Raw genomic sequence first — 21,528 nt, 5'->3', positions numbered from 1 at the left:
GAGGAGGAATTTATTTTCCTATAAAGGATCTGTAAAAATAAACAGTGAGAGCCAAATATCTGGGAAAATTCTTTTGCATTTTCATTTTTGAACCTAAAGCATTTCTGACCTCAGATAATTGAATTCAATTTTTAAAAATCAGCTGATATATTGTTACAGTGCTCAAAACAGTCCCCCTTTGTAGTCTCAAACCCAAAATACATATTTCAGTGTAGGAAGCTGAGTGCCCACCTCCCACTGACTGCAGCAGGAATTGTCACACTTGGATTTCACTGAACAAAGGATACAGTTTGGACATCTAACACTTCAATATTTAAGGTATTGAGAACACACACACACAGTCCTTGTAGGAACTGATACACAAAAAGTAAATTTTCCTCCCCTGGCCAAACACAGATCCCACCAAACCAGCCCCCTTGAGCCCTCTGCACATCACCAAACCAGAACCACAATGTAAATGTTTGCTGCTTGGACTCAGGTCCCACCTCAATAAAAGACGAGCCCACGCGGAATTGTGTTTGTATAAAAGATATTTACTTCAATTATCACACCTAGGGTGCTAGTGAATAATAATAATAATACATCGTGTGAGTTTCATACAGTGATATTGCTTCTCCATATCATATAGGGACCGTTGTACAGTGCTGAGAACAAACATTATATGGCTAAACCAAACAAAGACAGAAACAATGCCGTCTGCTGACGAGGGAGCGCTGCCCTGCACTGCCAGCCAGATAAACTCTTACTTTTTTTTATGTTTAAACAAATACCAAGAAATAAAATGTTACAAAAGATGAGTCACAGCAACACAACGTGGGCTTCTCAAAGCTACTTGTACAAAAAAAAAAAAAAAAAAAAAGACACTTTTTTTTTTGTTGGTTTTTTTTTTTTTTGGTCAATTGGGTCTTTGTGAGGATCTTTTTTTTTTTTCCTTTTTTTTTTTTTTTAAAATCTGTGATTGTGAATATAACAAACAAGCTCTAAAAACATCTAAGACTTAGTGCGTTACAGAAAAAATATAAAATACTGCTAAAAATGTAAGACACCACAATACACTGGGGTAAAAACTGAGCTTATTATTTAAAAAAAAAAAGTTCTCAGGAAAAAGTACACCACTTTCTGTTCGAGTTCATCTTGTGCTGTGTTAGTAGTCGGGGCATTTCCAAGGTCTGCCCATTCTCATGGCAAGTAGTTATTGCACAAATGCAAAAGAGTTAATTTTTTTAATTAAAAAAAAAAAAAAATGAAAAGGGACATGAGGGAAACAATTAAAAAAAAAAAAAAAAGAAAAAAAAAAAAGAACATCCCCCCTCCCCAGCCTCCACCTGCTTTGGGATCGACGTCCAAATTCCTACGTGTGACATTCTCGCAGCGTTTCCAGCAAGGAACGGGAAAAAAATGCTTTTCACCACAGAAATGCATAGAGTATTCCAAGAGGAACAACCTTCTGTTTGGCAGAGCTTATCCAACAGTTACACAAGGGCTTATTTAATCTTATTTTCTTTTTCTTTTGGGCTAGGCCAGACGGAAAAGAACCTGACGTGGGGAAACTCATCGGATGGTTTTTTTAGTGGGAAATTCATCGGATGGTTTTTTTTAGTGGGAAATTCATCGGATTTTTTTTTTTTTTTTTTAGTGGGACACCCTCGAAAGGCAAAGTGCAAATTTGCTTCCCAATCCACAGAAGTGGTGAGTGATGTGCCCTGCAACTGGCTCAGCACCTTCCAGCTTTGCCCACGCCAGGTGGTGCCGCGGGGCCGGGTCGGTGCTCCCGGAGCCCTCGGACCGTCCCTCCTGCGGACACGCTCCCCCCCCCCCCCAAATTCGGGGTTGCAGTCTGGCTTCTGCAGCTTTTCTCTCGCTCACCAGTGTTACCTCGCCAGGGAAAGCCTGTCTGAACCTGTCTCGACGCTGCAAGAAAACTGAACCCCCCCCCTGTGGCCCAGACCAACGCACGACGTGGATCTCCAGAGCTCACGCCAGGAAAAGCTGCTGCTGCACAAGGTGAATTGTGATTTTTCTCCCTTTTTGTGTTTTTTTTTTTTTTTTTTCCTTGACCAACTTTGAACGAGAAGGAAATCAGCTCTGAATTCAGAAAGTCAAACAAATGCCAACAAAGATGAACATCACGGGAAACCAGTCTCTCATTTTAAATGAACAATCGCAATGTGCTCTGACCAGGGGCTCTGCATCTTCAGCAAATTCTCAGTAGAGGCTCTAGGAGGCTCAGGGTATTTTCTCTCTCTGTATACTTTAAGTCTCTTCTCTCACAACTGAGGCTTCTTGTTCTCAGTCCTAAATTATTTTAAAAGCTATTTAAATAATATTATTTATTAGGCATTTAGATAAAATACTTTTTTTTTTTTCCTTAAAAGAAAAAATGATTGCTCTAGAAAACACAAACAGGGGCACAATGATATGGATACTATGAGCCAACACCACCTGCTCCATCTCTAGGATATCTCAAGCTTTCTCCAACATCCATTTAGGGGATAACAACCTGGTCTAGTGGAAGGTGTCCCTGCCCATGGCAGGGGGTTGGAATTAGATGATTTTTAAGGTCCCTTCCAACCCAAACCGATGATATGTATACTCCTGTTGTGTTTATATCAAACAAACAAAAAAAAATCTCAACAAAAAACCCCAACCAACTGTTAAAATTAATCTCATAAGTAGGAAATATTAGATTGTTTTCCTAATTACAAACCACCTTTATGTATTTCACCTTATGATGCTGTAGAGAGAGCGAGCTTGGGAAAGGACACACGAGGGCTGGGAAGGGCTGAGGGTGCTGGTGGGTGAAAGCCTCTTCTGGACAGAACCAAATTAAGACTGGAATGACTTTACAGTGCCTAACCCAGAGCCAACACGGCTCTGGGGGTGGAAATGGGGACAGCAGCTGTGACTGATGGCACTGAAGGACATGGGACTGTGGTGGTTGATGTCCACGAGTGTTTTTTGGATGCTGACAGACCTATGAGCACAGGGGGTGAGACTGAGCCTGACGAGATCAACACTGCTGGGTGATGGTTGATTCCTACCCCGAGACCCACTGGAGCCAACCCACAGGGATATGGATATTTTATTTTTTTTTTTACCCCCAAGAACCTGAATTCTCCTAAACCAGAGCTCGTGCCTGGCTGTGTTGGCAGCAGGACACGACCCTCCAGACACAGAACCAGAGTTTCTATTGCACTAAGACTCAAGCACAGTGTGGGAAGTGCTCGTGAGCAAAGGGGTGATGTGTGACTCCACCAGTGTTTGCTCCCCTCCAAGGGAAAAGCGGCTGGGAATGCTGCAATCCAGATCACTGTGCTTTAGATTATTCTCCATGAAGAGATTAGGAAATAAGGCACATAGCTTTCCAAGCAGAGAAAGCTTGTTAAATAGTAAATTTCAGGAAAGTAGCAAAACCCTAAAAAACGGGAAATGGGCAGCGTGCAGGATTTGGATGATATGCCTTCTGAGTGAAAACAAAAGAATTTCAAGCTTCACTAAAATCCTTCCCCCACAGAAAAAAAGAAACGATCCGTGATCTCCATCTCTGGATGGAGAAAGTGAGAAGGAAATGGAAGCCCTGATCAAGGAAAAGGAAAAGTATGATATAAATGTGACCTTGCTTATTCCCCACACGGCTCCTTTCTGAACTAGATGCTGAAGTACTCCCTGTATCACCTGTACCAGCATCCAGAGGTAACCAGGTACTTTGGAAACACTTTTAAAGCTAGTAATAACTTACCCACATATAAATAACACACCAAAATAGCACGAAGGGTCCAACATAAGCTACAAAAGCCAGAGAAGTCTGATTGAAAGACTGATTGTAGAAAGTATTTTTTTCTAGTTACTTGGGGACAAGATTGTACTTCAGAGCAAGTCAAGTGCCAGGTTTTATTTATTCTCCTGAAAGCACAGACACTCGCCTTCCAAGAGGAGCTGCCTAACAGAGGTTTTTTATCTCATTCCAAAGAATACTTAAATTTTCAGCTTAGGGAGAGCAAGCCTGAACTGCTTGAATTTGACACTCGGTTATTATTTACTTAATCAGACGGTTTTGTTATTGTTTTAAATATGTCTTTACTGTCCACCTTCCTGCTGTACACAGATATAGGAAAGTACACTGTAAGTGTGCAAACATCTGGCATATTAACCTCCTGCAGGAGCCAAACCTAAAGAGTAATTATCACAGGATGTTGCAGGTGAGGTTTGACTCTTGTACATCTCAGACCCTTGGGATCATTTTTATGTATTCTGAACATGATCTCCCCTGTCCTCATTAGCTAAACCCGTGTATCTCCAACAGCCCAGTCTCTCCCATGACTAATCCCCTCTTTGCAACGGGGAACAGATCTGACAAGTGGGAAATGGCATCTCCACCCATTAAAATACATATTGGTTTTAAGCCCTCGCTCACCTGCGTCCCAAATGACTTCACAAATTTGGCTGTAGCAATTCTAACTGCACCATTAAGACCAAGCACACAAATACTAAATACACAGAGGGGCTTTTCCATACTGGAATGATGTGCACAGACACATTTAACAACTCCTAAAAATGCATATTAATTACCCGCATAGACAGAAGAGAATGCAACTCGTGCCATTATCCTTGCTATCAACAGAGAGGTTGTGCTGCCATGACACCACCACAATTACACAGTAACTATGCAAAAAAGCAGGTATGGCACCACAACAGCAGGAAATTCCTGGCATGACTGTCCATTTCCAAGGATCTTTGGATGAGGATTGTACTTCGAAGCACAAATATCTCTAGAATTCAAACAGAAAGTCCAAGACGTGACATCACAGGGGCATCTACTTTTGCTGAACTGTTTCCTGCACTATTCCGTTGTGGTTGAGGATTCAGCTGCTCTCTGAACTCAGCTGGTTCAAAATCTAAAGAAACTGAAAGGACACGATGGAACCAACAGTTTTAATAATAAGAAACCTACAGAACTGTGGCTAAAATCTCCTCGCCTCACTGTGAGTAAAGCCAGCTTGAAAAATGGCAGAACTGTCCTTTACAGAAGAGCTGGACAAGGAAAAATACAATAATCTTATTAATTTATTAAAAGGAGGCATTTCCTTTTAATGCACTTTAGTGCCAGAACATGTTTGTTAATAGCAGTGAAAATCAAGCCCGGGAATCCCATTAGGTTTTTGTTTCATTCATAAAGTAATTGCAGAAACACAGACTTCACAGACAGGCAAGGATTTTGGGATAGACATGGAGTGCCCAGATCTTGGGAAAAGCAGGTCCTGGATTGTACCAGAGGGTGAGGGGCTCGCTAATGAAGTTCAATGAACAACTTTCTTCAACTGGAAAATGACCTTATAAGTAATAACTTCTATTAAATATGCCACAGTACTGCTTGGCTGGGGGGAATCATCCCTGAGGACAGAGATGGCACCACTCACATACCTGTTTTTAAGGCTTTCTGAAAACTTAAGTGCACAGGCCTAACGCTAATCTTCTCCAAAAGGATAAATTTCACGTTCAGAGCATAAAACCATTTTATCCTTGCATATTAATAGGGTAGGGTATAGTCCATGACCTGGTCATGTAGGACAAATCAGTCCTTAGGCAAGGCATAAAGGGCTTTTCTTGCTATAAAGTTCATTATTAACTATATTTTATATATGGCATAGTCAATGTATCCCATAAAAGAGATGGGGAGGGAAGAACAAATTGCTGAAATTATGTTTCTATGTTTTAGAGCTCAATGAAGGAGACAAGGATTGCTACATCCCTTTTCAAACTAAGAAGGCTGAGCCAGAAAATAAACCCAGATCTCGTGCTTCCCAAGCCAGTGATTCTCCTTGCAATTTAAAACCAGATTTTAAACTGCTGGGGGGAGGGGTGGGGGGGGAAGAGTATTTTCTTTTTATAGAATTTTTAAATTCTCTATTTTTAAAAAAATAAGTTGATTGTATATGCAACACAAAGGAAGAAAATGTTGATGTTCACACAGTGGGGCAGCAGGAAGTGACAGGGGAAAGCAGCAGGACAACACAGGAGTCAACTCAATCCTGCTTTGCTGATGTTTTATCCATGGGAATTAAATTTAGGGATAGGAGGCTATAACCAGATGGTCAAATCAGGGCCAAAACTGCCACACACTCATGGGAAAGCTTTGATTTGGTTTATAAAGTGTTAAATCCAGCCCCCACCTAAGAACCAACTTTCCTTCTCCTCCTCCTGCTTCTGGACAGTCTCCAAGAAATGCCTGGAGCTCAACCACACTCGTGGCTTAAGACAGAGAAAATCCACTGGGTGAAGAGGAAATAAGAGAGGATTTAAGAGACACAAATGAAGTAAAAACAGTGCCCTCCATCTGCAGGTTAAAAATGTCACCACCTGACTTTCAGTCTGCAACAAATAGCCAGGATTACTGATCTCTTTGCAGCCCTTCTAAAGGCACTGGTCCAGATCACTGTGGTGTTCCAGTTTAAATAAACCATTTTGGATTCAAGTGCAAAGTGTCCAAACCCAATTACTTTTTTCCATGTGTCCTCATAGTTTATACACGGTCAAAACGGGGATTTTTTTTTTTTGGTGTGTGGGGGATTTCTAACCTGTCCTGTTTTTGCCAGGAGCATTTTTATTCACATAAGCTTTAAGAATATCTGAAATTAATAATTTTAACATGAAAAATGACAGACTTCTGACAGCAGCTGTGCTAGTGGGGACTGCAGCCACTGTGAGCATTTTCCACCATTTCATTACATTATTTTGTCACATTTCCCTCAATCCTATTTTATGTCAATTTATCAGCTTTGTAGTTTAAACTACCACCAGAACAATGCACTTCCTTAACTTACTATTTCTCCTGATAAAGGATTGAAAAACATTAAGTTTTAAGTAATTGGATCAGAGAATATTGCATAGAATTCTGTCGTGTTCATGACTCTCCTGCTCTACACCATTCCCATATCAACAGGTTACATAAAAATAATGCAAAGATCTTTTAGCTAATGAGAAAGGCACATTCTTTTTTTCTTTTCAGCTGCAATATAGATCTTTCCTATTACAGCAAGGAGTTTATTACTAAAGGACTCACTAATTCATGATATGGGCAGAGTGCACTGACACAGGTTCCTTTAAAGGGCAGCTCTTTCTATAGGCATTTTACAGATGAGTAAATAAAATGGTCCAATTTTATGGCATCAACAGAAACTGTAATTAAATGCATTTCTGCCAATAAACATGTGCAATCCTGTTCTCTGAAATCTGTATCCTCAAAAATGGAAGTGTATTGACAATCCCACTGCATGACCCCTCTGCCAAGGGATACTCTTTGCTGACTTTTAGCAAACAAAGCACTACACTTTTTTCCTTCCCTAACCATCCAGAAAGAAAAATTGACAATTTTAACTGCAATATAAACGTATTTCTGTTAAAACAGCCCTGGCCCTTCATGCACGGTGTTAGTAAGAGCATGGAACTGGAAACAGAGAGAGAAAATAAAATGCTTTTAAAGAACCCCGGGAAAAAACAGAGTCTGGCATGATGGATTTTCTGAAAACTGCCTGTGCTTTTATCCATCAGGAAAAGAAACGTCGGCAGTGAGGGCTCTGCCCCACGTCACACATTCCCTTCCCCTGGAATCAGAGACCCAAGGGGGTGACAGCCACTGTCCTACTCTTTGGCATTTCTTCTCCTCCAACTTTTTGTCCTTTTAATTAAGTAAAAGAAGTTATTCCAATGCACGTTCTCCTCCGAGTGTGAGTTCCAAGTGCTGCCCCTGATCCCAACCACGGCTCACACCCTGCGGTGCAAGTTCAGTCTCTGCACTGGGGGGGCTCGGCCAGTTTGGAAAGCCAGTAGGTAACTCATGTCCAACCCGAGAATCTCAGCAGTAGTTCAAGCTAATCCATTCTACTTTCCAACAGAAAAGCAGCTGTGACCTTGGCTAAACGCCGGGAAAAACCGGGAGCATCACTTAAACTCCACGAGCTCGATCTGAGGGTGCTCGTCTGCCCCTGCCCTTAAAGGAGGGGGTCACCAAGGAACCCACAGGGACTCCAGGCAGCAAGGCCCAGGTCACCCCAGCAGCATCTCAGCAGGCTAATCCACATTCAACGCAGATCATTACATATGAAACAGCAAAAGGAGCTAAGCCACTAATAAAGTGCCAAAAATATAGGAAATACTGACAGCATTTTATTTGATTAATTTCATAATAGATCCCAATGACGACCCTTGGCAGGATGGAGTGACTTCTGACTTCTGAATGCTGTCTTTATCCAGCAAAATTACATGACTCAGATGTAATAATGGAGCTTAGAATAAACAGTTAGTGTTATGAAAGGAAGATTTCCTCTAGGGCAAGCTACAGATATGCTTTTTAAAAATCATTACAGCATTAAAAAGTGGGCAGACGCTAAAGAATCCTAAAGAACTGGTGGAAACCTGAAAAGCAAACCAAAAATAAACGGGGGGGGGGGGGAAAGATATGTTTCAAGGCACTTACATATTGCTTATTAAGAAGAGAGATTGACCTTAAGTGCTGCATTTGCGTGCGACCTGTGAATACAGTTCTGCTGTCGTACAGTGCAGCCAGAGCTCTCAGTAAGCATCATGGAATGCAATCAGATAGACACAGGCACAAGAACAGTTTGGGGAATATTAATTTAAAAACAAAAAATTAACTGGAAAAAAAAAAATCATCAAACAGAAAAAAACCCCCTCACTATGGAGAAAGCCGAGAGTAACCACTTGACCGCATCCAGCACCTGGATCTCAAATCAGCAGACAAGGACAGGAGGAACAGACTGGCAAGTGTATTGCCTAGAATTAATTAAAAAAAAACCCCAACCTGAACCAAACAACAACAAAGAAAAAAAAATTATAATAAAGAACGTAAGAAAATATCTGCGTCTCCCAGCCAGAAGGTTTGGCTCCTGGCTGAAGGCGCAGCTCGTTGTGACTTGTTTCAAGGTATGTGTGTTTTACCAGGATGTGCATTTATCGATGGAGCTGTGCTTTGGAAGTCAAACCAGGACACTGGACAAGTACAGAGAGGTAACCCTTTGCTTCACCCCGTTCTCCCCTCGCTGGCTGTTCCCAGGGGGTGACGGCCCTCCCGGTGGGAAGGCGGAACCGCTCCCAGCACGTGCTGTCACACACTGGTGTCTGTCATTACCAGTCCTCTCCTCAGCTCGTCACAGAAAGGGGCAGCTGCTCTCTCCGCTTCTCAGTTTTAGTTTTGCATCACAAGTCCCCAATTACCCAAGGAGGAATCCTGAAACAGCTAGCAGTGAAAATCGGAAATAAATCCCTGCCTTTCAGCCTCCTAGAGCCTTCTTTCCTCAATCATGGAAAAGGATGGATTTTAGTGTACTGATTCTTAATTTGTGAAAACTTACGCTAAGTGCTGCTGTCGCTTGTTAAGAGACTGTAAATGAAATACATAAGTTCTAAAACATCATGCAAGAAATGTGGTTTCACATCTTACAGTCAAAAATCCTACCAATGAATTAATACAAGCACACTGAGGTGTAATATTGGGAACATACCTTTAAAGTCGGAACTCCTCTCCCCATCCCTCCCTCCCCCAAAATCAGAAAAGTAATATTAATTAAACTTAAGAAGTAATGAATGCACCATTAAAGTGTCATCAAAAAGATGCTGACCTAAGACAAAAGTTCAATGATACACAATACGGTCAAAAAAGTCTTCAATCAATAATATACAGTATGACAACTACATCTTGTAAATTATACCCAATACTGCCGGCAGTCTATCCCTCTAAAGAATATTTGCCCCCTTTCATCCCTTCCTAACAATCAGATAATAAAATACAGCACCTATAAATAAGCAAAAAAAAATTATATATATATATATTTATATATATATATATATTCCGAAATCATCTATTGTTAGTTTTAAAGATATGGCAATAAAGGAGTCTAAATTAGCAAACTTGTAGAAGCCATAACTGATAAAACAGCTTATTGAAAAAAGGTGGCAGTAATGCACTCTATGTGTGCACAAGTACGTAAGAAAATACACAGACGTATAAAATTGCACGCACACACTCACGCACACACATCCTTCCACGCACCTCTATGCTCACGCATATACATATAGACAACAGGAGGAGTTAGAGACAAGTTAGAATTTGATTTGTACTTTGATCAGCCCTAACCTGTGCATAAAGTAATGGGGGAAAAAAAAAAAAAAAAAAAAAAGGCTGTATTTCTGCAGGGCAGAACGGGCTGGACTGGGACTCGAGAGCACGAAGGTTTTGGTTTGGAGTCTGGGCTGCTTCCATCCTGGTAAGAGCCCGTCTGGTCATTGCCATGTACTCTTTATCCACGCAAAAAAAAAAAAAAATAAGCTTCCCACAACTAAAACGTATTTAAAATCAGTGCTTGTGGTGGGAAGAGAGTCAGTAAATGGCCACCAACAGCAGGAAAAGGGCCGGATCTGCGGCAGCTCCAGTCCCTCTTAGTGGTGTGTGACAGCAATCGGACACGTGAACTGCTTTTCCATTGATTCCAGGCAAGCTGAATATTCGGGACACGGACTACGCCCCCGAAGTAGCGGCTGAAATGTTACTGGCCAACGTTTTTGGAGCGATCTGTCTTTGCTGAGAGGAAATCCTGTACACTACGAACCAAGTGAAATGATCAAGTACATGCTGTTTCTAAGTTGTCTCCTAAACCTCCTAGATATGAGGTCTGATCAGCGTGCTCTGTGGTTAGAGGTTAAAAAGCAGATTATAAAATACCTAGATTCAGATTTTTTTTTTTTGTCCTGATTTGGCCTAAAATGGAGTGTATTAAACAAATTCTGGGCTGCAAAAGACCAGAATCAGTTAAAGCTATGAAACAATGTGCACTACGTGTCAATATTCTATTTCACTTACAAGAAAACACTAAGTCAGCTACCACAAATTAAGATATTTTCCTGATGTGACTTTTTTTTTGTTTTGTTAAAAAATATGTGGAGTAAATGTGTTTTTTTTTTTTAATTCAAAGTTTCAAACAACAAGATTCTTTTCTTTTCTTGAAAATATGTAGGAATCCAAACTAGTGTGTTTAGAGTCGGTTGACTGTGCAATCTCTTAGTGGCAACTGAACAGCTACAAAAAACTTTCTTTTTTTTTCTTTTTTTTTTGAAAAATCTCCCCTTTTTTCCTGGTTTAAGAAGATAATAGTGTATTATCGCTCTGTAGCCATTAGATGGCAGATAAAAAGCCCCCTTTTAATATGTGGGTTTGATTTTTTTTTTAAGGTTTTTTTTTCTTTTTAGGTTTTTTTTTTTTCTTTTCTTTTTCCGTTTTTCATTTTTTTAAAGCCCCACACCAAAGAGGAGGGCACAAGGCAAAGCTGTATGAGTTATTCCAGAAATTGTGGAAATCACTTAGGGCAATAATAAAAACACTTCAGGGTACAAAAAAGCTCGACTACACATTTCAGTTTTCTTCCTCGAAAACACAAACATAAATTGGGCTTAACGCTCCTTTTTTTGATTTCTATATGCACCTTGGCCTATGGCGTTTTTGCCCTGTGGCCCGCAGGGCGGTTAAGTGCGAACACAATAAAACCAGTAGAGGTCCAGTTTGACTTCCCAGCTCTCCCGAGTTGGGCCAGTTTAATCTCAAAACTCCCACTCGACGGCCTCTTCCCGACTCGCGGCCTTCTCCAAGCGGTGGATGATGTTGTTCAAGTTGGCCGCTTTCTTTTTCCTCAGGGAGCTGTCTCGCGTGTTCCTGGAGCTCGCCGCCTCCGAGAAGCCGAACAAGCTCTGGAGAGAGTTGGCTTTCTGCGAGCCTGCGGCCGGCGTCGAGCTCGTACTTGGCACACTGGAGGTTTTCTCCGAACTTTCTTTTGACTTGTAGGAGCTCTCCCCCGTAAGGACTGAGGTGGAGGCAGCTGAGGTAGAGGCATCCCCTTCCGTGGCAGAGTTTGGCAGTGTCTCCAGAGCTTCTCCCGGGCGCTGCGGTGCCGGCGGGGAGCTCTGGCGCGGTGCTCTGAGCCGGCCCTCGTCGTCGGTGTCCTCCAGGCTCTCGGCCTGGAACGGCTCCGCTTTCTCCGAAGACCTGGCGCCTTGCAGTGCCTCTTCCCCCGCCTCGAAAGCCGGCTCGGCGGGCCCTCCCTGAGACTTTGCGGTTGCATTGCTGTACTCATCCGCCTCCGGGCCACTCGGCTTCCCCTCGGGAGGGCCTTCCGCGTCCACGCCGTCGCAGCTGTCCCCCTCGGAGCTGTGAGCCGCCCTGCTGCTCCTGGCCGAAGGAGAGTCGCTCGACCCGGCCTGGCTCTGGCTCCCGGCTTGGATCTCCTCGATGAACAGCTCCCGGCGGATGCGAGACCTGCGAGACAGGGGAGAGGGATGTGAGTCTGCCAGGCCACGGCGGAGCCGCTCACCCACACCAGAGATGCTGCTCAAAACGCCCTCTCATGGAATTCACGGAACCATTAAGGCTGGAGAAGACTTCTAAGATCATTGAGTCCAACCTTACCCAAGTACCACCACGCCCACCAAATCGTATCGCCACACTGATCAGGTTTTGGAGCACTTCCAGGGATGGTGACTCCGCCATTTCCCTGGTGGGAAATGTATCCATATTTTTCATAAAGAAAATAAATGCATTTCTAGGAGATCCAGAAGAAAATGCCTTGTAAATACGAACCAACTCAGAGCTTTCCTAGAAATGAGCCAGTGTGCCTAAACAAAAAATAAATCAGGAAAAATTCTGGATAAATCCCCTGTTGTTCTTCTGGGCAGCAAGGACAAACGAGGATGAAACCAAGTCAGTTGTGATGGAACTGCTGTGGGGAAGCCCTGGCTTTTTACAGGCTGCCAGTCTATGAGCTGGTCTGACTTCTGCCTCATTTTTTATTTAAAAATTCAATTTCAGAACATGAATAGTGACAAGTCAGGCAGAGCATTTCACGGGAATGAATGCACTCCACGTGTGGATAAAGTTGCCCAATGTGCCACCTTGCTCTTCCTACTACTTGAGCGGTGCAAGAATACCCCAAATACAGCACCTTGCCATTTAACTTGGTCTTTCCTCCCTCATCTTCTATGTTTAGGAGCTCCCAAATTCCTCACAAGTAGGGAACAGTTTATGGGAAAAGGGTCTGGGCTAACCCTTTCTCTGTTCTGCTCCATCTGGGAGAGGTGATGAACACCATTCAGGTCCTAATCTATAACCAAGAGGGAGCCTCAATGACCCGGGGCCAGGGATGAGACCACAGGCACAGGCAGGGTTTAGCAAAACTTTATCTTTCAGAGTGAAGGTAACACTTTCGGGTTTCGGCCACGGGGAACTGCTACGGGGCTTGTAGGGAAATGCTGTCCCAACACTGACAGCTGTATGGATTTTCCATTTTTCCTTAAACGTGCTGTGGAAGACAGCACACCACGGAAAAACATTAGGCCAAATGCAGAACACCATCTGAATACAGCTTTTGAAACTAATGATATTATCGACTTATTTGAAATGCAACTGAGTATTTCAGCAGTATTGCTGACTCCACACTTCTGAAGGATTTAGGGGGTCTGTAATTTTCCCTGGGAGAATATTACTCACCTAACAGCAGACCACAGGTGCTAACATTAATTTTCCATTACCATTAACTGCATGCATCCTGCAACATCGATTATCAGGCTCTCTTTGTGCCTGTAATCTCCCTGCATGGACATTGATCCAGAACACGCTGCTTCTGTAACATTCCCCAAGTCAGGAGAGGAAACTGATAAGAGCTTTGTGCCTGCATGGCATTTAAAATACCTCTGCTCCAGCAGGTACTGAATGCTGACATCCTCACCCAGTATCTGACCAAACATCAGTTCCATGTCTGGGGAAATCCCCGGAATTCACACCCAATATATTGCTTCTGGAATCTAGTCTGGCTCCTGATTAACATAGTAATTAAATCCCTATGGTAAAGAAGAACTGGTGACAGCAGCTAGAAAATTCCAGAGGGCATTCCCGTTGGTGGAAGGTGTTGGCCTTGACATCCACACACCCTGTTGGCATTTATCAGTGTAACTCAAAACGTCAGCCATCTCCTGGGGTGTTTGCTGCAGTTCCCTGGACAAGCCTTCACACAACATCAGAGCAAGCACAACACAGAGTTCATTGAAAAATTTGCTCAGAATTTGGGATGCAAGTGCCAGATTACAATTCCAGAAAGTCTGGTTTAATTCCTGATGGGCCCGTAGTATCATCTCTGTGACCCTACTGAGTCTATGTGCCAGTTTCCACAGGTGAAGTGGGACAGAAATTCCTACCTCCTACTCTTTTGTGATATTTTTAAGACAACAGAGCTTCGAACTCTCGTGTGTCCTGTATGTGCTTCACTAATGCAAAGTAAGGGATATTTATTTAATATTTTGAGAGCTATGTGACTGGTAGGGTGCAAAGCCACAGACTTGGAAAGTTCACTGATATATCAAAATCCTTTATACCTATTTATATTCGGAAGTGAATTATTTCTTTGCCTGTTGAGGATTTTTTTTAAAGTTTCTTTTTGCTGCAGAAAATAAATACTAATGCTGACTTTCCATCTGGTGGACATAAAGGTAGATCTTGCTGCGTCAACCACCTTTGGAAAAGTGAGATTTGGGCTGAACCTGAAAGGAAAAGCATCACTGCAACAGGATTCCCAGGAGACGGGAAGACAAACCTGTCCAAATCTGTGCCCTGCCTTATCTGAAGTTATTTTAAGTAAAAATTAATATTAAAGAATGTAGCAGATGGCTTGAGATGTGGAACTGCTTCTGCATGAAAACTCTTCAGTTTGGAAAAGAAATGGCTGAGGGAGAGTATACAAGAGATAAATAAATTAAAGTGTGGCCTGGAGAAGATGAACAGGGGAAAGACCACCCATTTCTTACAACAGATGAGCTGCAGAACGGTCAGACCCTGCTCCCCTTGCAGAACATAAAACCTGTACCTCTTCTGCAGCGTCCTACAAATGATTTAAGAGTACTCCATGCATGAAAGCTAAGAAAGTTACTGTACAGAGGAAAAGAACAGGGATGTGTTTTGATTTTTCAGTGGTGCCAACTGCTCAGAGCACCCAGGGCTCCAAACAGGTTCAAAGGAGCTCTTAAAAGTCCCGGAGCCTCAGCAGCACATCTGGGAGCAGGTCCAGATCGCTCAGCACCCGGGTTTGTGCTGCCCAGCACCCACAGCCCCTTGTTTAGAGGTGTTTTTATTTTGCATACAGCTGTCAGCACCTCCCCTCCGTGGCCGAGCACGCTGATCAGCCGGGGCCTGTCAGGCGTTCCCGGGCAGGGCAGCCCGTGGGAACGAGGGAGGTGACACATGCCACCAGTGCTCTGTGCTCCTCTGCCTAAGTGAGAACAGCACATCTTGCTGTCAGGCTGAGGGGAACGTTATTTTCACAGGCATTCCTCCAACTTGTGTATAATTGCCTGGAAGTGGGAACTGGAAGAGGCCTGTGTTTGGAGAACTCTGAGCAGCGGAAGATGCTGCGTCTGCACCGAGTTCAAGGCAGGGAAACTCAGTGTAAATGTGATTATTTCTTGGTTATAGTTTTTAAATTTCGTATCGTTTACTATAAACATTATTTAACTGTTGTGCATAATATTTCTGATATATCTCATTAAACTCTGTTGCTTCTGCTTCAGCAACTTCCCTGGTAAAAGATGAGAAGGGCTAAAGTGAAAAATACCCTTGAAACGTTAGCAGTTTCTAAAAACAAACAAGTTTAGCAGTCTGGACTAATTAGGAACATTGCTGGCTCCGACTGAAGGAGCAGAATAGTATTAAATCTGGTAGCTTAACTGTACCTGTTCAATATTCATTAGCAAAATATCTTGGAGAAAAGTCTGCTGCACTAATTAAGATTCCCAATCCCAAGCACAGTTGATAATATGTTTATTCAAATCCTTATAATTCTTATATGCTGTTCTGGTGTTTCTTTTTATTGCTGTCTCTAGGCCAAAACCTACTCCAGTGGTTTGAAGGTGGACAAGGTTCCCCCTCAAGCGACAAAGGCACTGAACAGATCAAGATCTTATTTCATTTCAGTGGAGCTCAATGATTAAATCACAACAGTGAAATAAATCATAGAATTACGGATCATGGTTTGAGATGGAAGGGACATTAAACACTATCTCATTCCACCCCTCTGCCACAGGCAGGGACACCTTCCACTAGACCAGGTTGTTCCAAGCCCCGTCCAACCTGCCCTTGGACACTTCCAGGGATGGGGCAGCCACAGCTCCTCTGGCAGCCTGTGCCAGGGCCTCACCACCCTCACAGGGAAGAATTTCTTCCCAATATACCATCTAACACTGTCCTCTGTCAGTTTAAAGCCATTCCCCCCTATCCTGTCACTACATGCCCTTGTAAGAAGTCCCCCTCTGTGGCCACATCTGATTTCAGGGTTATCAGTTCTCTGTCCTTCGTGACTCTACAGAGCTTCCCAAAAACACACCATGCCTATTTTCAGAGCTCTCAGTGGCTCAACACCTAAAAGAAAATCCCCTTTTTTGCTCTCATGCAGGAAAACAACACAATGAAAGCAGGACAATTCTGATGCCATCCAGACACTGCCAAGTACCCCCCATCCAGTGACCCAGGGATAACACCCACAACACCCCCCTACACGTGTGAGTGTGCCTATGTGAGTCAGACAGAGCAGCCTTGCCTACTGCAGTGGGTTTATAAATATTCATCAGTGGACATCTCTACATCCACGCCCACCCCAAAAGCGAGACTTTCTGTTTAAAAGCACTACTTACATCAATATGTGAATATTGCTGCTCCTCAGGGATGACTTAAAATTAGTCTGGAGCATTAGCACTACGTTAGTCAGAACCTCCCTGCTGTCGAAACCGTTCATCTTATACAACCCCCCGGTGCTGGCGGAAGCAGACACAGTCTGCTGAAGCAGAGCAGCACCCTGCCAAAGCAAACCCAACAGATCCCTGAGGAGCAGGGCTCCCGGGAGATCACATACCTGTAATTGTGGAACCAGTTGATCACGGTGCTGGTTTTCAAGTTGAGCTGCGTAGCGAGTTCCTCAATGGTTTTTGGTGATGGGTATGGCTTTTGCTGGTAGGCTCGTTTCAGAGCTTCTTTCTCCTCTGGTGCCAGCACCACCCGGGGCTTCTTGAGCTGGTGCTGGGGCTGTGGGCTGGCCCCCTGGCTGTAGTCGATTCCAGCGGATGAGGACTCGCAGGACTGACTGTCGCTGACAGAGCTGTGTCGCCGTTTCATGTAGGCTGAAAGAGAAGCACATTGGATCAGCCCCGGCTGAATACAAATGCAAAATCAATGAGTGCACGAGCTGCGGGATAAACACGGAGGTGACAGGTTGTAGATGCACGGATGGGCTACTCGGGGCATCACCAGAGACCAGAGGAAGGCAAATGCAGGGAGGATGTAAGAGGCAGAAAGAGCAGAAGAGGGTAGATGAACTGGAAACCTGCCAGGGTCTTCTGCTTTTTCAACGAACGTGGGACACGAATGACAGGGTTCAGTTCACAGGACTCATTTCAAATTCACTCTTTCGAGGGCAGAACTCCCATGTGAGCACCTGATCAGGACAGTCGCACTTCATTTTGGCTGAAACGAGTTTGGTGGTAAAAACATTCCAGATGTGCACGAAGGTCTCTCTAACATTAAGGTCTCTGAAGGAAAAATAACGACTATGGAAGTGGAAGGCAGCCTTTCCTGCCTTCCCACACCATCTCCAACACACGATGGCGCTTGGAGCTCAGAGATCCCAGTGATGGGCTGTGCTGCCTTTTCCTACAGCTCTTCCCTACGGCAGTGACAGGTTATGAAAGAAAACCAGCCCCCAGCACCCTCCTCCTCCCCTGCACAAAGCTCCCTCCAAAACACATGTACTTTCAAGAAAGCTCTCACTGCGCTGATGGAGCTCGGTGAGGCTGTGATCCTGCCACTGACCCTCCTCCCCGACGGGGAGTGAATTATCCTGGCAAATTCCACAAGGAAAGAGTCCCAGCAAACGCTGTCACTGACTTGATTGATTTACACCAGGCACAGAGAGGTGGGATTTACTGCACCTGGCAGTATCATGCACAAGCATTGCTAATGAGGGGGCTGAAAACAGCAAATATAGATGAATCTTGTCGATAAAATATTTAATGGCCTGTTAAATACCTTCTAGATATTTAAGAGTTTAGGTATTCGAGAGCTGCAATTTGATAACCTTGGCTATTAAGTTCCAGATTAAACCAGCCTGACATCAGTCTAGCAGGCACTAAATCTCCAAGAGCCAGGAGCTCTGGTCGGAGCCAGGGACTAATGTGGGGCACGTCACACCGGTCAGCAACCAAATTCTTCAAAAAAATCAATTCCTCTCTCCCCACTGCTCTGCCTTCAAGCTGAGGGTGCACAAAGAATAAAAATGCAATGCAATCAAATAAACTGCAGTGTTCAAAGCCCTGCTCACACTGGCCAACTTCTGCTGGCAGAGCTCCCTCCAGGACTGGCCGGGTTTTCTGGCTCCAGTGGGTTCCAGCATCGTGTCCTCTACACGCTGGCACCTCTAGTGGGACCTTTTACGCTGTGTCTTACTATCACTGAAGTGAATTCTGAGCAACTCTGCAACCTTTGGGGGTATCTGCATGGCCTGCATTTTGTTTTTCCTGAATATGACAGATTACCTGTGGATTGCCTACTGTGTAAGATCACTGGCACGGAACAGAACGTGAGATGCTTGTGATCCATCACTCTGACGTGATACAGTCCTGCACACGTTTGAAAAAACCATAAAAAACCAAAGTGTTTTTGTTTTAAAATAAATTTCCTTAAAACCCCACCTACTGAAGTCGTTCCAACCAGATGCAGAACAGCAAAGATTCTGCATTATTTCAAGGTGACCCATTGGCCTTACTTTTGCAGCCTTCAGGGAGCTGTTACAACCTTCAGCCATGGAATTAATCATTCCAGCAAGAGAATCTCACATTTCTATAAGGTTTTTAATCTCAAGACTCCTTCCTAGATGTTATTTCCAACTTGCACCGACATGCAAACTACAGACAAGGCTCCCTTGTCTTCTTGGATAGCAGAACCAAGAGGCTGGAGGACAACATCCATCACCTCAGCAACGGGCAGCAACTTCAAGGAGGCCGTGAGACAAAACAGAACCTGGCATGGAAGATGTAAAAAGGTGCTCAGGGTATCTCTAACTGGAGTTTCTGGAATTTGGTCAGGCAATTGAGTCAGCATGAGACACCTATGGATCAGGATGTGCTGAATCTCTGCTTTCACTGCTCTCCAAAGGATGGGATTTCTGGCAGGGCAGAGCTTCCACCTCCAAACAGCAAAGGAGGGCCTGGAGCTGTGACAGCTTGGGAAAAATGTCACCCCTACCTCTGCTCCTGGAACCTCACACTGGGATCACCAAAGGTGCAGTGGCTGATTTAGGCTGCTCTCATGGGAATGAAACAAATTCTATAAATGCTCACATTTCATTAACATAAAGAGGAGGGTGTCCCCACTGCTCTGTCAGCAGCAATTGTTTTCTGGGGGATAATCAATTATCAGAACAAATTTCCATTGGGCCAAAGGTAGAACTAGCACCCAGGCTTTATTTAGGGTTTAATGCTGGTCTCTGGAAACTCAGATGACATTTATAAGAGCTTTTCCATTTTAATTTTTATTTCAAACATATGTGCTGTGTGTAGACAGCATAAGGAGATCATTCAGCACATTTGCAGTGACAGCAAGGCTCAAACTGGAATCCAAGTTGCAAACACACTTTATTTTTGGAGAAGCTTGATTTTTTGTCTGTGACCAGTCTCCACTACTCAGGAGACATATGAAAAAAAAAAAGAAACCCAGATGTAATTTGGGCAAAGGTCTGGATCTGGGTCTGAGACTGACTTGTCAAAGCCAATTCTATCCCCTGAGTTACACCTTTTTTCCCCCTCAGCATCCCCATGTCCCTCTGGGAAGAATCCCCATGTGCCCAGCTACAGGTGCCACAGACACCACTGCAGAGGTGGCAGCTGCCCACTGAGGTAAAATAGAGCCCTTCTAACATAATTTTTATCTTATGTGGTATTGAACAAGATTATTACAAGGCAAGATAATGGGGAAATGAGGGGAATGAAATATTCTCCTGCCAGCAGGATTCAGGGCTGTTCTGTGAGGAGTGTGATGCTGCCAGCAGCACACATACCCTGGCAGGTTATGAGAGGAATGAACTCCTGCAAGGCAGGAAAGGTGTGCAAAGTGTCTCAGCCTGGTGAGTCTGAACCCTTGGCTTCCTCCAAAGAGGGTGGTTAATGTACATTGCAAATTTTCAGAACCATTTTAAAATGGAACATTTATAGCACAAACTTCAGCCTGGCGGAACAGAAAAAAAAAAAAGATATATGCAGCTCACCTTTATCATAATTATTAATTTACTCCCTTAATAAAATGTGGCAGAGAAATAATTGATAATAATGTTTCACTGGAAGCAGATCCAGGTGCATTGTTCTTTAACTGACATTAGCTGAAGGGAAAGTTAAATTCTTAATGTGGTTCTAGAGCAATTTAAAAGGTTAAATCACAGGATCCTTACCTGCATGAAAGGATTTTGCAGGAAATACAGGGTTGAATTCACTTCAGACTGCTCTGAGGACAGCACTTGAACAGCTCAGGAGCTCAGTGCAGAGTCTCAATGATTTATGGCCTTATCTCTATTCAGGTACCATCTACAGAGCATATGTATCGCTCACTGTTTGATAAGAATCCAGTTTAGAAAATAGTTTTGAAAGGATATTGTCAGCACTACTTTTAAATTATTTTGATTTTATTTTCCTGCATTATGGGCAATATTCTCTTCGAGGCTATAAAAATCCAGCTAGTTGACAATTCTATTTCTGCCACGTTTCTAATACAGCAAAACCCCTCATGGTTCCCTTTGGTTTACAGTTGGAGGTGGGAAACCCAAGTGGATTTTACTCCCCATGGAAGATCACAATCTGTGATAAGATACTGCACTGCTTTATATTATACTGTGACGAGGATTTGAATTTCTTCTTAAAAGCCTGCAAGACTGTAATTTCCCCAGAAGCTCCCTCACTGCAATTTTAAACATAATCACCAAGTTCTTGATCAAATGTGTAAATGCTTTCAGAACATCAGTCAACAGCAGTGCTTTCAGTGTACACGATTAATGATGTCTGTGCTAATATCATTAAGGGATAGCTCGAGAGATGTATATATCATTAATTAGTTAACTGCTGATAATGGCAGCCTCTGAGTCTCTCTTGTAAAATCACACGAACGTACTAAAAACAGGGCTCTGAATAACCACTGGTCTTTAGTAAGGAATTTAAAATAGAGAGAAGTAGGATAAATTTGCAGGATATGCTCCCTACTAAGATACCCAACAACAACTCAGATTCTTTCACAGGTCCACCCTCGTGACCTTGTTTTATGTGAGCATGTACTAACACAATCACCTTCCCCCCTCCCTATAAAGGGTACAAATATAATTATTCTCAAATACCCTTTTACAAAGGCTGCATTTTTCTTTTCTCCTAGAGACCATCAGTGCAGGACTGGCAAGA

The 21,528-nt window shown here is 43.4% G+C and overlaps 1 protein-coding gene across 7 annotated transcripts in view; it reads right to left on the bottom strand.

Moving 5' to 3' along the window:
• Positions 1-21,528, bottom strand: part of CUX1 (cut like homeobox 1) — a 271,733-nt gene that overhangs the window by 19,712 nt on the left and 230,493 nt on the right. For 6 of the 7 annotated variants that reach the window (XM_032707449.1, XM_032707450.1, XM_032707451.1 and 3 more), the window contains 2 exons: positions 16,953-17,217; positions 513-12,319 (listed from right to left, as the gene is read on the bottom strand). The exons of the other annotated variant lie outside the window; for it this stretch is intronic. In XM_032707449.1, the coding sequence (XP_032563340.1) occupies positions 11,608-12,319; positions 16,953-17,217 (977 nt within the window). In that variant the 3' untranslated portion in view covers positions 513-11,607. Of the gene's footprint in view, positions 1-512; positions 12,320-16,952; positions 17,218-21,528 lie in introns of those variants that run through there. 7 annotated transcript variants of the gene reach the window in all.

The sequence above is a fragment of the Chiroxiphia lanceolata genome, chromosome 20 (assembly GCF_009829145.1).
Source record: "Chiroxiphia lanceolata isolate bChiLan1 chromosome 20, bChiLan1.pri, whole genome shotgun sequence".
Lineage (NCBI taxonomy): Eukaryota > Metazoa > Chordata > Aves > Passeriformes > Pipridae > Chiroxiphia > Chiroxiphia lanceolata.
Note: the sequence above shows the minus strand (reverse complement) of the source record. Positions and strands in the feature narration are given on the sequence as shown.